Genomic DNA, 13,401 nt, shown 5'->3' on the forward strand with positions numbered 1-13,401 from the left:
TATTGCAGTTTCCATGGAAATAAACAGCAACCTATGTATTATGTATACTAAGATATCACGCATACATGTAGATGCGGCTTAAGTGTACCACGTAAAAATGACAGTATCCTACCACCACAACTTCTATCACAAATCCGAAAGGTAACATCATACAAGCCTCTATGAAAACTAACTCTATCCCAGCTAAAAGTCTGGCAAACTTATACTCACAAGCATACAAAAGGTAGCAAATCAGTCTTGTAACTGAAGAAAAATAAAGCTGTATTTTCAGACATCATTAATAAAAAATAAATTACACAATAGGCTCAAGGAGTTTCTTTTTGAACGTATTTGTAGAATTAAACTTCAAAGAAACGTCCTTTGACAACATATATCCTGAAATTTCCTTCTGACTTTGCAACAAGGACAACTGCCCCAAGGCTTTGCTTATCAATTTCTTGTGCTGCTGAAAACAGCCTAATTTGAATTTTGGCCAAGAACACATTTTGAAATATAGAAAATGTGAAAAGCTTGATCATGATTATATAGCCATAGTCTGCATACCAAGAGAGAAGAGAGATGAGTAAATAACTTAGCAGTTATCCTAACTTTAATGAATACGAAGAACCACTCAATATGGCTTACTAACTATCTATTAGTACACTTCTTCATAAGCATGGATCTTAAAGGGGAAATCTGCTTCCCAAAGTTCCCCTTCCCACCTTGGGCTTTCCTTTCCCAAGGAAAGGTCTATGACTTATTCTTGAAGTTTACAATACAGTTTCATTTGACCTTTTCCTAGTATGGGTATGGTTCTCCCAACTATTACACTACTGTGAGTCAGGAATAACCCCAATGATGACAGCAGAGAAATCAGATGAGCAACAGGGTGACAAACTCTACTACCCCAAGGACCCACAAATTTCCTTTGGTTAGCAGCTCCAACCAGATTTATGGCATGGAAAAGGACTCGCAGTTGCTAGTGAATGAATTATTTTCGTTTTGACGAATTGGTGCATTCTTAAATTATGGAAACAGAATGTATGGGGCTTTCAGTTTATCCAAGTGATACAGCATAGCCATCATTCATATTATTTTTACACCAGCAGAATTTTAAAGGAAAATAAATATTATTCAATGCCTCAGAACTGCTTCACTTGCGCCTGGTGCTTCAGTTATGTAAAAATGACTCATTATACTTTTCTCTTTTGAAGTTTGGTAGAAAAGAATTACCCTCATCTGAAACTCAGAAGTAACGCAATGGTGATTTCTTACAAATGATTTATACCAAAACCTCTGAAGAAAAGGATTTATAACCGAAGTGATAGCTCAGCTCTAACTGCAGCACTGGGAACGGTGACACCATAATTAATGTATTATTTCAGTTGTGGGAGACACTGACAGTTGCTTTTTGTTCTTGGGAAGAAATTTATAGTGTGACTGAAAAAAAAATTACACAGAAGAGGAACAGAAATCCTTGTAGCAAAGACGTGTCCTTACAACTCTCCTCCCAAAGCCTATAAAGCTCTGTCAGTGACAGCATTTCCTCTATGCTGTAATTTATACCTTTCTCCTCTACTAGATGGCAGTGTGACATGCTTTCAGGATATCCAAGTGAGAGGTTTCCATTCTTTGTTTCATTGGAAGCAATTAATTGAAAATACCATCTTACCAGCACAGACTTGGAGAAAAAAAAAATAATCAGGAAAAGAAAAAGAAATAAATTAAAAGAACAGAGGCTACCAGTGGCTTTGTGATCTGAAATTACATCTTTTTACTTACTGGTTCAACATCAAAAGCAAAAAGTGCATATTCTCGGTCAGGTGACACTTCATATCGAACAGCCTTTAAGGAGACCTAGAAAATAAACCAGACATTGAAATTGCTTTTTATTCTCAATTTTAAAGCAGTCCTTATATAGATGAAGGTTACTGCCAGACTAAGCATCTTGAAAAATAACCTTTCATCTCTCTTAAATAAATAGACAAATAAATATAATTATGCAGGCAAATGTATGTTTCCATAAAAGATAACCACACTGTGATGCAGACCAGGCAGCCACCTCAGGAAAGTTTTCCTTCCAAATCCATTGCACAGAGGTTGGTGGACAGCAGGTAGAGGAAAAAACGTGGTAAACAACTTAATTTCCTCATTTCCTGCAGTGGTGCTGGAGGTTGCAAGCAGTAAATACCTGTCAGAACAAATTAATAGTAAGAAGACACCACTGCCTATCCCAGTTAAGACAGTACTGAAGAATCACAAAGCCATCTTCTCCAGGCAAAAAAGTTCTCGGTATGATGTGGTGATTCAGCTTTCCTTGTGCACTCTGATATGAACTCTGTAAAATGCTGCACTGCAAGTCTTGCTAATGAGAACAGATACCAGAATATCTCAGACTTGTCAGGAATTCTTCTTGCTGCACTTAAGATTTGTGTAGTGTAAACATCCTTTCTCCTTTCCAGTGTGCTTCACAACATACAGTGCCAATACACATGGCACCAAAGAGAAGTGCTGCGAATACACCCCTCATCCATTGTCCTTTAAAGCTCTTAAATCCTGTCCCCTCACCTAATAAACTGATTTCAACTCACTGAGATATCCTCTGGTAGCAGAATGGAAGGGGGAAGTGGGACTTTAGGGGAATGTACAGCACCCCATGAAAAGAGACCTCCCCAGCATCAGCAGAGTGGAGGAGGAATGAGGTGGGACAATACCAAAGGCAGAGAGGACCAACACTTCAAGTGATGGTCTGCTAGGTTGACAAAAAAAAGAAAGAGAAAAAGAACAGAACAGCAGAAGAAAGGGGTTATATTCTCTTTGCTTGCTTTGCTTTGATGTAGCAAAGAGTACAAGTTAAATGGCAGCATGTGAAGTTTAAGGTTGAGTGCTGCAGTAATAATTCGGTGATGAATTCCTTGTCTCGTTAAAACAAAACAAAACTGTACTTTAGCCTATGCTCTATAATAAGTCTATAATATATATATAAGTCTACTCTATGTGAGTCACATACTCAGGTTTACTGCAAAATAAAGCCAACCCAGAATCCAGTTTTAAATTTCTCTTGATTTACTTCTATGCTTTGAGACTAATTCAAGTCTGTGGTTTCCAAGACTGTTTTCTAGAGACCTTGGCTCATTAATAGTCTGTTGGCTATTTTCTACTTCTGGACTTTTGAAATGATATTCCATCAAAACCAAACCAAACAATGAATAAACCCTTACGCTGACTAAAATCTGAGGGAAGTGATGCAATTTTACCAGGACAACAGTGATTTATACCTCACGGCTGCAAATAACATAAGAATATTTAACCTCAGTAAAATCAGTTTTTTAAGGAAATTTTGAGAACACTCTGATGTTTAATATTCTAAAACAAAGCTGACTTCATCTGCTAACAAAAAATGATACTTCCTAAACAACTCACTGTTTTAGCTGTGAATTTGTTTTATTTCCATTCATTTTCATAGCAGCCTACTAACTTCTCCCCCCAATAATTTCTTGGGGTCTCTCTCTTATGCAAGCCATTTCCACTCATCACCACTATTCATTAAGATGGCTGAAATGACGTTACAACCATTTTGCAAGAAAAATCAGTAAATCCACAAATTAAAAACATAAGCATTTACATGAAGTAACATGGAGAATGCTACCAATAGACGGTACATAGTATTATCAACTGTTTTTCACTATTCAGCGTGCAAAGACTAGAATTATGTACCTTCCAATTATATGTGATGTGCAAGACTAACTTCAAACACCTATATGATACTTCCTTTCGTATGAAAGAAACTGAGTTTGCAGTATAATAATGAAAGCAGGAGCTGAATTTCAAATTATCAGCTGCCGCTTAGCTCACAGCATTACCAGCATATGGTTTCTCTTTGACAACACAGGGTTGAAACGCAAGTCGTTCTCTGTTTCTCTGATCCAACTGCAAGAAAACTGAACTTATGCTCATTATAGAAAATACTTACAATTTTTTTGTTTTCTATTAATACCGTTGAATTGTTAGTTTCAACATTCCTCAGAATCACTGTGCCATTCTGGTTTCTATAAATGAATTCATGATCTGCAAGGAGAAAAAGAAAATATCATTAAGGAAGTTTGAAATTGTCTGTTTATGTAAAACCCAACAACGCACTTGATTCAAAAGGACTTCTAGGAGCCTTTCTGTAAAGAGCACAGCTTTCCTAATTCAGCCATTGCTTTAACATTAAGGCGGCATCCAGGGTACCCATCAAACTGCTAGTTGTAATGTCATATTGTTAGTGTTGAAAAACAAAATCAGAAAATATTCTTGCACTGAACGGCTTCCACGATCCTTAATATCCATGGGCGTTCATTCGGTCAGATGCCTAGAAAGTCCCTGACAGCTAAAGGCAACACACATTTTGACTCAGCATATTTCTGGAGCTAGTACTGTACAGATCTTCTGACTCTGCTGCTTGTCCTAATACCAGAAGGAGAAACATGGACAGAAATGGCTATTTTCACATGCAACATGACAAATCACCATGCTCTCGTCGTACTTTGGGACAACCCCAGCACTCAGGATGTCTGAACAAGGACGAGAATCCTGCAGCAGGAGCAGCTCAGGCAGTCTCCAGCTCTGAGAGCTCAAAATCTACTACAGAAAGGCTGGGATAGGCGTATGAAAGAGACCCCAAATGAAGGTTGGGTGGTAGGTCAAAGGTTCAGGGTGAAAAAACATTACAACAATAGAGGGCTGTGATCTTGTCAGATGTCATAAACTGAAATTCAGGTCTGATAACTGCTTGAATGCACTGCCCCACAGATATAAGATAAAACTGAAGTCCCAAGCATGTTGCCATGAAAGGATTCAGCAGCTCTTCTTGACACAGGAGTAGGGTTACGGCTTTTTTAGCAACCTAGCTAAACCAACATGGAGAACAGATGGGTCCTACCAAACTTCTGCCTCTGGCTTCAGTCAGGGGAACCATTCCTCAGTGCGCACCCTCACTGCGACTCCATCAAGGTAATGTCATGGTGCATCCCACAAGTGGTAAGGACAGACAGTGATTAAATATAACCCATGGGCTGACCAGGGATGAGTCAAAGGTAGCATGTTCCTTCCTTATCCATACATCAGACTTTTACTTTCAAACTTGTGATGACCACAGTCATAACCCATCTCCATTAAATTACATTGCATGTGCAGATGTAAACTTTCTGTACTGTACTTCTTCATAACAAAACAGACACCTCCTACACATCACTGGTTTACCACCAACACCACCACAACAAAAGGAAAAAAAGCCTATTTTGAGAATAAGGAGAAGCAGATTCTTTGGGGCCAAGCTGCAATATGGATAACAACCTGTTAGAGACTTTGAATGAATGTAGTAGACCTTCAGAGACATAGGCAAAGTTCTCAAAGCATCTCTTTCTTTTAATTATGGCATAAATTTTGTCAACACCTTTAGTCCTGAATGAAAACAGCAGAGGTAGGTTAAGACTTGTATTTGAGACCAGAGTAATGAAGAAAGTTCCTGCTTGGATATGATGGCATTAAAATGTTGTCCTTAGTTATGTGGTATTGTCCAAGGATATGGCGTTTTCATTAGCTTTCCTGATCCTATTCAGAACTTCAAAATATTGCTTCATATGATTTACAACTAAACTAAGATCTTTCAACCTGTAAATGTACTGACTGAAGAACCAGAATGTGTGTCCAAGAAGTTAAAAGCATGGAGAACATAAGTAGGGAGTGCTAATTCCCTGCCTCTTCCAAAATAAATATTAAGGGGCATTAAATGATGCCACCCAGTGGCAGGTTCAACACCTGAAAAGACTATAGGCCTTGAGGGGAGACACTTTCTGGAAAGTCCTTGAATGAGAAATCTCTGGTGAGCAGAAGCACATTCCAAATTATCACCATGAGAAATACACTCTTAAAATCCTTCGCCAAGCACCTGCTTGTGTCCCCAGCCAGACACCAGCACAGAGGATGTCTGGGGTCTGATCCAGCACTGCTTATTTGCAACTTCAGCTTCCAGCTTCTGTGCCAGGTCCTTTAGAAAAACTCATGTGCCAACAAGTTTTGCAGTATTACAATAAAATATATTAATACACTCTACACACATTTCCCATTAATATATATTCTAAGGCCATTGAGGCTGAAGCATCATTTGTTAAGAGCAGAAAGCATATAGTCCAAATTTGTATTCTCAGGTATCCTTAAAAATGGATTAACTAAGCTCATTATCAAGCATTCTGAGAAAGACTACCACTTTAATTATCATCTTATGTCAGCAACAGCAGTTGTTTTCCAATCACATTCTAAATTCTAGGTAGAAAAAAAAGCTCATTTTAAATACAGCCAGTAAAGCATCTGGGTAATTGTAACACCACCAGAATACCTCTTAATTACAGGAAAACCTGGCCATGATTGTTTGCCCTCAGCTCTAAGTTTAAGAGAAAAGAGAAGCATCTTATTAAGCCAATGAATCTGTGGCCTGATAATACCTGGTGATTTTTTTCCTGAGTATCACTTGACCTGATGGAAATTATATTACTGCTCCCACTTACGTTACTACACTTCCTCCCTAAGCTCATGCTTAGTGATACTGCAAAAAGTAACGCTTCCTTGAAGTATGAAACTTCAAGATCATTACACAGAAGTTACTGTATAGTTGGAATCAGGCAGTGAAAGGCCTTTTTGTTATTTCTTGAAGTGTAATGATCTTAAAATCAGACACTAATCTGCTGCAAATACTTCTGATACGAATAAGGAAGAACAAATGAAGCAGCGCTGATTTGTTGGGGCAGTAAATATCACTGTTATATTCAATACGAGCCATCAATGCAGTGTCTGAATTAATGAATAGAAAAATTGTTCTGCTTAAAAGAGGAACAAATTGCTCTGCTTTATACTCCAAGCAAAACACTGAAAGGTTTAGCTGGTCTGTAAGTTGCACTTTCTTATCTTAATATCAATGAATAATATTCTTGGGCTTCTGTTTTGAAACGTATGATTCGTTCCATTGAAGAAGCATTTGTTTATATGGGACATAACTCAGTCAAAGACACAAAGCAACGCAGTAATCTCTGTCAGTAATGAATTCTGTCCAGCAAGCTGATGAGTATTTGCAGCCTGATTTATAGCTGTCCAGCAATCTGATAAAGGTCATCAATGCATCTCTTTTTTTATACCTGCCTTTCTTTGGGCCTGGTGTTCAGTGTAAATGATGTGGAAAATCTTAAATTTCAGGCATAAAGCCATTTATTCCATTAGATAATTGATTTCTTCAACAGCAGAGGTCATGCCACTGGCTCCCCCTCCAGTCTTAACTTCCAGGAACCTGTTTGCCTGGTAGAATCCAGAATGTAGACACAGACATGTAGTCACACATGCAAAAGTGACCTTTTTTTTAAGGGAAGAATGTATTAGGTCCCCAATTTTGAAGGCTGCTTTTGCTTTTCCAGGCATGAAAAGCTCTTCATCCCTTCCCAGGGTTTTACCATCCAGAAAAGCAGAGAGGCTCTGGGAGCCTGCACACTGGTGCTGCTACACTGCCAGACATGGAAGTACCAGCTGTGATAAAGGAGAAAGATCACAAGGCCATCATGGATGGCCCTCAAGTTGTCAGCTCAATAAGCCAAGGTGACCCTAACACCCACCTAAACACTGGAACAAGAGAGCAAGAAAGTTATTAACCATTTCCCATAACATAAAAAGAATATCAAAATTCATGGACAAAAATTCACTGATAAACTGGCAGATATTGAAGAAAGTGGGCAGAAAAATTATTTATCACTTGTAAATCAGTGCTTCTATTATCACAAAATCACAGCATATGTTAATGACAGAATCTATGGATGACTAAAGGCTCAAGTCCAATGTAGCATCAGCTAGTGCCATGTTTAGAAATCCAATGCTGGGCTGTAGGATTACTTTGCTGATCCAAGAGGTCTCCTATTCACATGGTCCAAACTGGGCACCAGACAGACGACTCATCACAGTGGACCAGAAGGTCAGGGACAATAGTACCTCCAAAAGAATGAGTTTAACCATTAGCAGATGCAAGGAAGTTGAAGGAATTACATCTAGCTACAGATCTGCATTGCTCAAGTATATATGGCTGTAAAGCTTCTGCAATAGACTGCAAACACATGTTATTAGAGGAGAGAGACTGGTTTGTAAGGTAAAAGAATGGTAGGCATGCTCTTGAGGATAACTTTCATGATGTGTCAGAGAACACAGAAAGCACTGATAAAAGATAAGGGGGATAAGTATTTAATTCCATAAAATACCTAAAGAAACTGTAATTTTCTATCAGTTTACTGGAGAAGGAAAAACAGGGCAAAAATGAATAAAAAAAATCACATGCAGCGATTTAGAAGGATCAGTCGATGAAAGGTAGAAGGCAATATCAGGGTTGTTAGGAGAGCTCTAGTCATTCAGAGCCACAGATTTAGAGGAAAAGGCAACTTCTCAATTGTTCTTGAGTGCTGTAGGTTCAGATATGAAAGATAACCGAGCGTGTCTCAGGCTGATGAAAGTCGGCATTGGGGAATTATTGTCCTCAGCCTCTAAGATGAAGGGAGATTGGTGAATAAGGGAAACCTAAATCTTACAATTATTCTGAGTCATTTCAGATAGATTAGCCTCTAGATAGCGGTGTGACCAGTAGGGCTGGCAAACAAATTACACCGGGTCCAGAGGGCAGAGGTAAGGCAGCATTGCATTGGCCATCCACATGGCTGTCACCGTCATGGGACTGCCCAGAGCGGACCATGTGCTGTAAGTCATTTCTCACCTCTGCTGCTGTAGCAAGAGACTTTGCAATCCTTTTTAGTGGGGTTGGAAAACCTGAAAGAATCCTAAGAACTTTGCAAGTGGAAACACTGCATCCTATTCCACCTGATGAGGCCAGCTGCTGCAGCTGGAAATGAGAGAAGAGCCCACTGTTTTTACCCTGCCTCTTCTCAAAACAAAAAGGATGTTGTGGGGTTTTTAATAACTCAGGGCAGGGATTTCCCATGCAGGGATATTGCTCAGCAGTGACTATTTGCTTCCAGGCAGGGATTGATGGGGCACAACTACCCAGCACGGAGCAGATAGCGTGAGGTAACAGGAAGGAAGCACACAATAGGACTGAGGGTGGCTACCAGTTGCTGTAGAAATTCAGAAGGTCACCATGGGAACAGCATCACAACAAAAACAGGCACCCAGAAGCAATCAAGGCAGAGGTGGGTGTTTGCTGCTGGGACTGCCACATTCCCACCCACAAACTCACCCACAAGGGGATGAAACAGCCTACAAGTGCCAGGCAAAGCAAAAGGCTTATACGCGGAGCATAGACATCCACACACTCCACGTGAGTATCTGGTATGAAAGGTGAACTGTGGGAGGCTTCGGGTCTCCTGGAAAAGTAGTGTTTTCTATGTGAAAATATGGAAAATTCCTTCAAGATACACTGCAGTGCCTCTATTTGTTATTAATCATAGTACTCATAACTGGATCAAAATCCACTCCCCCAAGCACAAAGCAAGCCCATTTCTGTACTGAGCTGCTTCCCAAAGAGAATGAGAGTGCTATGGCACTTGCAACATAGCACAGCCCTCTGCAACCAGCCTGCTTTATGTCTTCCATACACCTGCCCTCCACCAGCAGCTCCTTTTTGTTCAGCCTTGCTAAACCTCAGTGCAGAAATAAGTTACAGTCTGTTATACATTGTGATGATGATGTAAGGGTGCAACAGGGGATGGAGAACAGCTTGCCTCTAACAACATCACTACAGCCTTTAATTCCAGGAGACAACTGAAACCCCGTTTTTATCTTCCTGGTATTATGGATCATTATTCTTTTACTGTTTCCAGCATTTTTATTAATTTATTTATTTTTTAATGTGAGAAATAGAAATAGAAACTTGAAATAGATGATTTACCATAATTTAGCTAAATGCTGTGTAACATACCACAGTGGTACATTAAGTAAAACATGAAAGAATGTGTTTTATTATACAAGAAATGGTTTTAATTGCTCATCACTTCAATACAGCTGTAGTTGGTGCACCAACACAGTGCTTTAGCAGTAAAGCCAATAAAACAAAACACAATTATAGCTCAGATAAATTCCCAAATCAAGGTGCATCTCTAGCAGGCTTGTAAATCACTTGTCAAAAGCTCAAAGAAGGCTGAGCCTTGGGAAAACTTAAGACTATAAAGATTCATAACACCAATATGTTTCTCTCTTTTTCTTTCTTCCCATCTAATCCCAAATATTGCATGATCTCAACTCAAGGGAAGCTTATTCACTATCACTGAGAGAGGGTTGAGGAACCAAACTGTAGGCCCAGTCTGTGCACATCTTTGAAACTCCAGTCCCAAATGTTAAACCAGTTACAATTCTGCAGCTCCTCTCATTTGTGAAACTGAACTTCACTTCAAAGGGCCCCAGTCTGGGAAGTCTGTAGGCACAGATCACAGCTCAGTGGCAAAGACATGAAAAGCTGAAGTCCATATGAGAAACAGAATGCATTTCAACTTCAAAAAGCGTCTCTTCCCAGTTTCCATAATGCATGCATAGAAAAAGGAGAGAATGACTGACATTAAGAAAAAAAAAAGAATGAGAAATCCTCTATAGGAAATGCATTTTGACTCCAGCAAGAGCAAATTATCCCTGTCTCTCAAAAATAAATAAAAATAAAATAAATGCTGTAAAATCCTACCAAAAATAGCAAAAAATGTGCAGCTTGTTGCTGCCTGCCCTCAGAGCAGGGACCCAGCAGCACCCTGAGCTGACTTTATCCTATTGCAAGACAGAAAAGTCTTTCCATGCCATCTTCAGTTTCAGTTCAGTTGTGCTCATACTGTAAAAGTTACAGAAGGATAAATGAGGATGACCTCAGGTTTCCATGTCCTGATAGCTGGAGATGCCAGATTACACCCATTCCTTCAATCTCCTGCCAGAAACTTCCAACTTTCAAAGAATCATAGAATCGTTAAGGATGGAAAAGACCACTAAGATCATCCAGCTCAACCATCTACCCATCACCACAACCATGTTCACTAAACCAGGCATCCCAGTGCCATAAACCAGCACAGATCAGAGGCAACTTAACTCCTAACAACAAGTTTCCAAAAAAACAGTCAGAGAACACTTCTACCTGCACCCCATAGTTACAGATTATATAGGTTATAGAGCACCCCATAGTAATCTCACTATGTGTCTAATCAGCAAAACAAAGTGCAGACAACGGGTAGCACACAACAGAACATCCCAGCTTGTGTAGTGTCCCGAATGGGTGATACACAAGCACAGAGTTTATCTGGAGAATAAGACATCAAGAGCAACTGCCACTGTGGCTGCCAGCTCATATGACAGCTGTCATCACCTCCTTGATGGCACCTTTGCTCCAAGCATCCTTTAGAGCTGCAGCAGCATCACATGGCAATCCCTCCCTTCTTGGCCAACAGCAATGACTCTTAGCTGCCTCATTAAGGTTGCCTTCACAGCATATAATCCTGTGTGTTACACGTGAATGGAATAAGCCATTTGACATTAAGATAAATGAAGAATCCATGAATAAATTTTCATTAGAACATGACCTCACAGCTTGCTTTCTTAACTCCTCCATGCATTTCCTTGGGTTCTTCTCTCTCCCCCAGCCCAATTACACTTGTTAGAGGCCATAACAGAAAGAACACATAGAGCTGATGTCTTTTTTCTTCCTGTTACTATTACTGTGTTCAGTGTTCTGAAATTTCAATACCAACTGAATGAGATCTTTGTGTCTTAACAAGCATATTCACTACACATACAGATCCCATTTACACCTCCTTATTTTGGGCTCCTAAGTCCAAGAGCAGAAGGTGTGTGGCAGATCTGTAGCCATCATTCTGACTCAAGACCTCTGAAAATCAAGGATAGACTCTAAACCCAATGACCTGCCCAGCTTGGTTACCCTGTGCTGGTCACAAGAGGGCACTGCATTACAGAGCTGATGGAAATGCTTTCTGAAGATGCAAAGAGTTGTTAATGAACATTTGGGTATGATGTTGGCTGTGAATCTAGCAAGGAGCAGCACCTGAAGCAGAACAGACACTTAGGTCAAGGGAACAGTTACGAGGAGTAGCAGTTTGCAATTAAACATCCAAATGAACTGGTTTAAAATGAATTGCCAATGAGGAAATTAAATTAGTATCAGCTTTGTATATGGCTTTCCATTGACATCTCAAACTCGTTTGCCCTCTGTGACTGGCCCAGCTCCCACAGGTAGCCCAACATGAATCACAGTATTGATACACTGGATTTCCTGTTCCACATTATTCTCATTCTTATTCCCGTTCTCACCAAGGAACAAGTGTTGTGCATCGCTCCTACCCACACTCTATCAGAGTGCATTAGAGACGGAAAGCATTCAAGAAACAATAAGGATGATCCAGAATAGTGATCTAAGGGCCAGCAAGCAAAGCAAATGGAAACAAACTCCTAAGTGAGGAAAAGGAGACAGTTCATCATGCAGCAGGTTCAAGGCCTGAGAAACCCCTTGATGAAGCATACAGGGATGCAGGAGGAACTGGAGGACACTTGAAAGTGAATTGAAAGAGAAATATATTTTGGGCTTATTAAATAATAATAATAATTAAAAAGGATCTGATACTCCCCTGAGCTAAACAGTGCATAAATCGTGCTGCACTCTCACATCCCTGTGCATACATTTATTGCCACTGACAGAAACAGGATTTGGGGTTGGGCAAAACTTTGGTCTCTCCCGTTCTCGACTGAATTTTCACTGATGTGAGATTTGTATATCTAAATTTTAAAGCATAATTCTATTCCCCTGATCAATGATAATTATTTCACTCTATATTTCTTTTAATGAATTATACATATAAGCCTGGTCCTACTTCTTCTAAGAATAAAAATAGTATTGCTTCTTATATAGTCAACAGCTTAATACAGTCACGAGATCCAAACTCACTAGAGGCTTCCTTTCTTAGAAAAGTAAATCTTTCCATGTTGAAATTTCTATTACAAATATCCGATACAAATTTAATCAACAGAAATACAGTATTTCCCATCTCTAATTTGTGAAATTACTGTTTTAGGGTATATATTTATTTCATGCTCATTAAAAGGGGGCAAGTGGAAGAACACATACTACCCTAATTATCCTTTGTAACTACTCCATGTTCAACAAGTATCTAAAAGCAGTGGGGTGTGCTCATGGAAAGACCCCAAGTCAGGATAATGTACTATATATTAAGTCAATACCTGCGACAAGGAATCAGACACAAAGGGCAATGCAAAAAAATGAAAAGCTGCCACGAGAAAGCAAAAAAAAAGGAACCATTTTGTCTCCTACAGAATACAGGGCTCTGAAGATGGACTCTAGGGTAGATTCCAGATCTCTGGAAATCAGTGCTGAAGATCCAAGCTGTTCACTGTTATCAG

At 39.5% G+C, this 13,401-nt stretch overlaps 1 protein-coding gene across 5 annotated transcripts in view; it reads right to left on the reverse strand.

The window, feature by feature from the left end:
• The window catches only part of DPP6 (dipeptidyl peptidase like 6), a 442,842-nt gene that overhangs the window by 119,038 nt on the left and 310,403 nt on the right, over window positions 1-13,401 (reverse strand). For all 5 annotated transcript variants that reach the window (XM_015852842.3, XM_015852845.3, XM_015852841.3 and 2 more), the window contains exons 4-5: window positions 3,953-4,047; window positions 1,762-1,836 (exon numbers count right to left, since the gene is read on the reverse strand). In XM_015852842.3, the coding sequence (XP_015708328.1) occupies window positions 1,762-1,836; window positions 3,953-4,047 (170 nt within the window). The remainder of the gene's footprint in view (window positions 1-1,761; window positions 1,837-3,952; window positions 4,048-13,401) is intronic.

The sequence above is a fragment of the Coturnix japonica genome, chromosome 2, assembly GCF_054131305.1.
Source record: "Coturnix japonica strain WE chromosome 2, WE-NBRP24, whole genome shotgun sequence".
NCBI classification, from domain to species: Eukaryota; Metazoa; Chordata; class Aves; order Galliformes; family Phasianidae; genus Coturnix; species Coturnix japonica.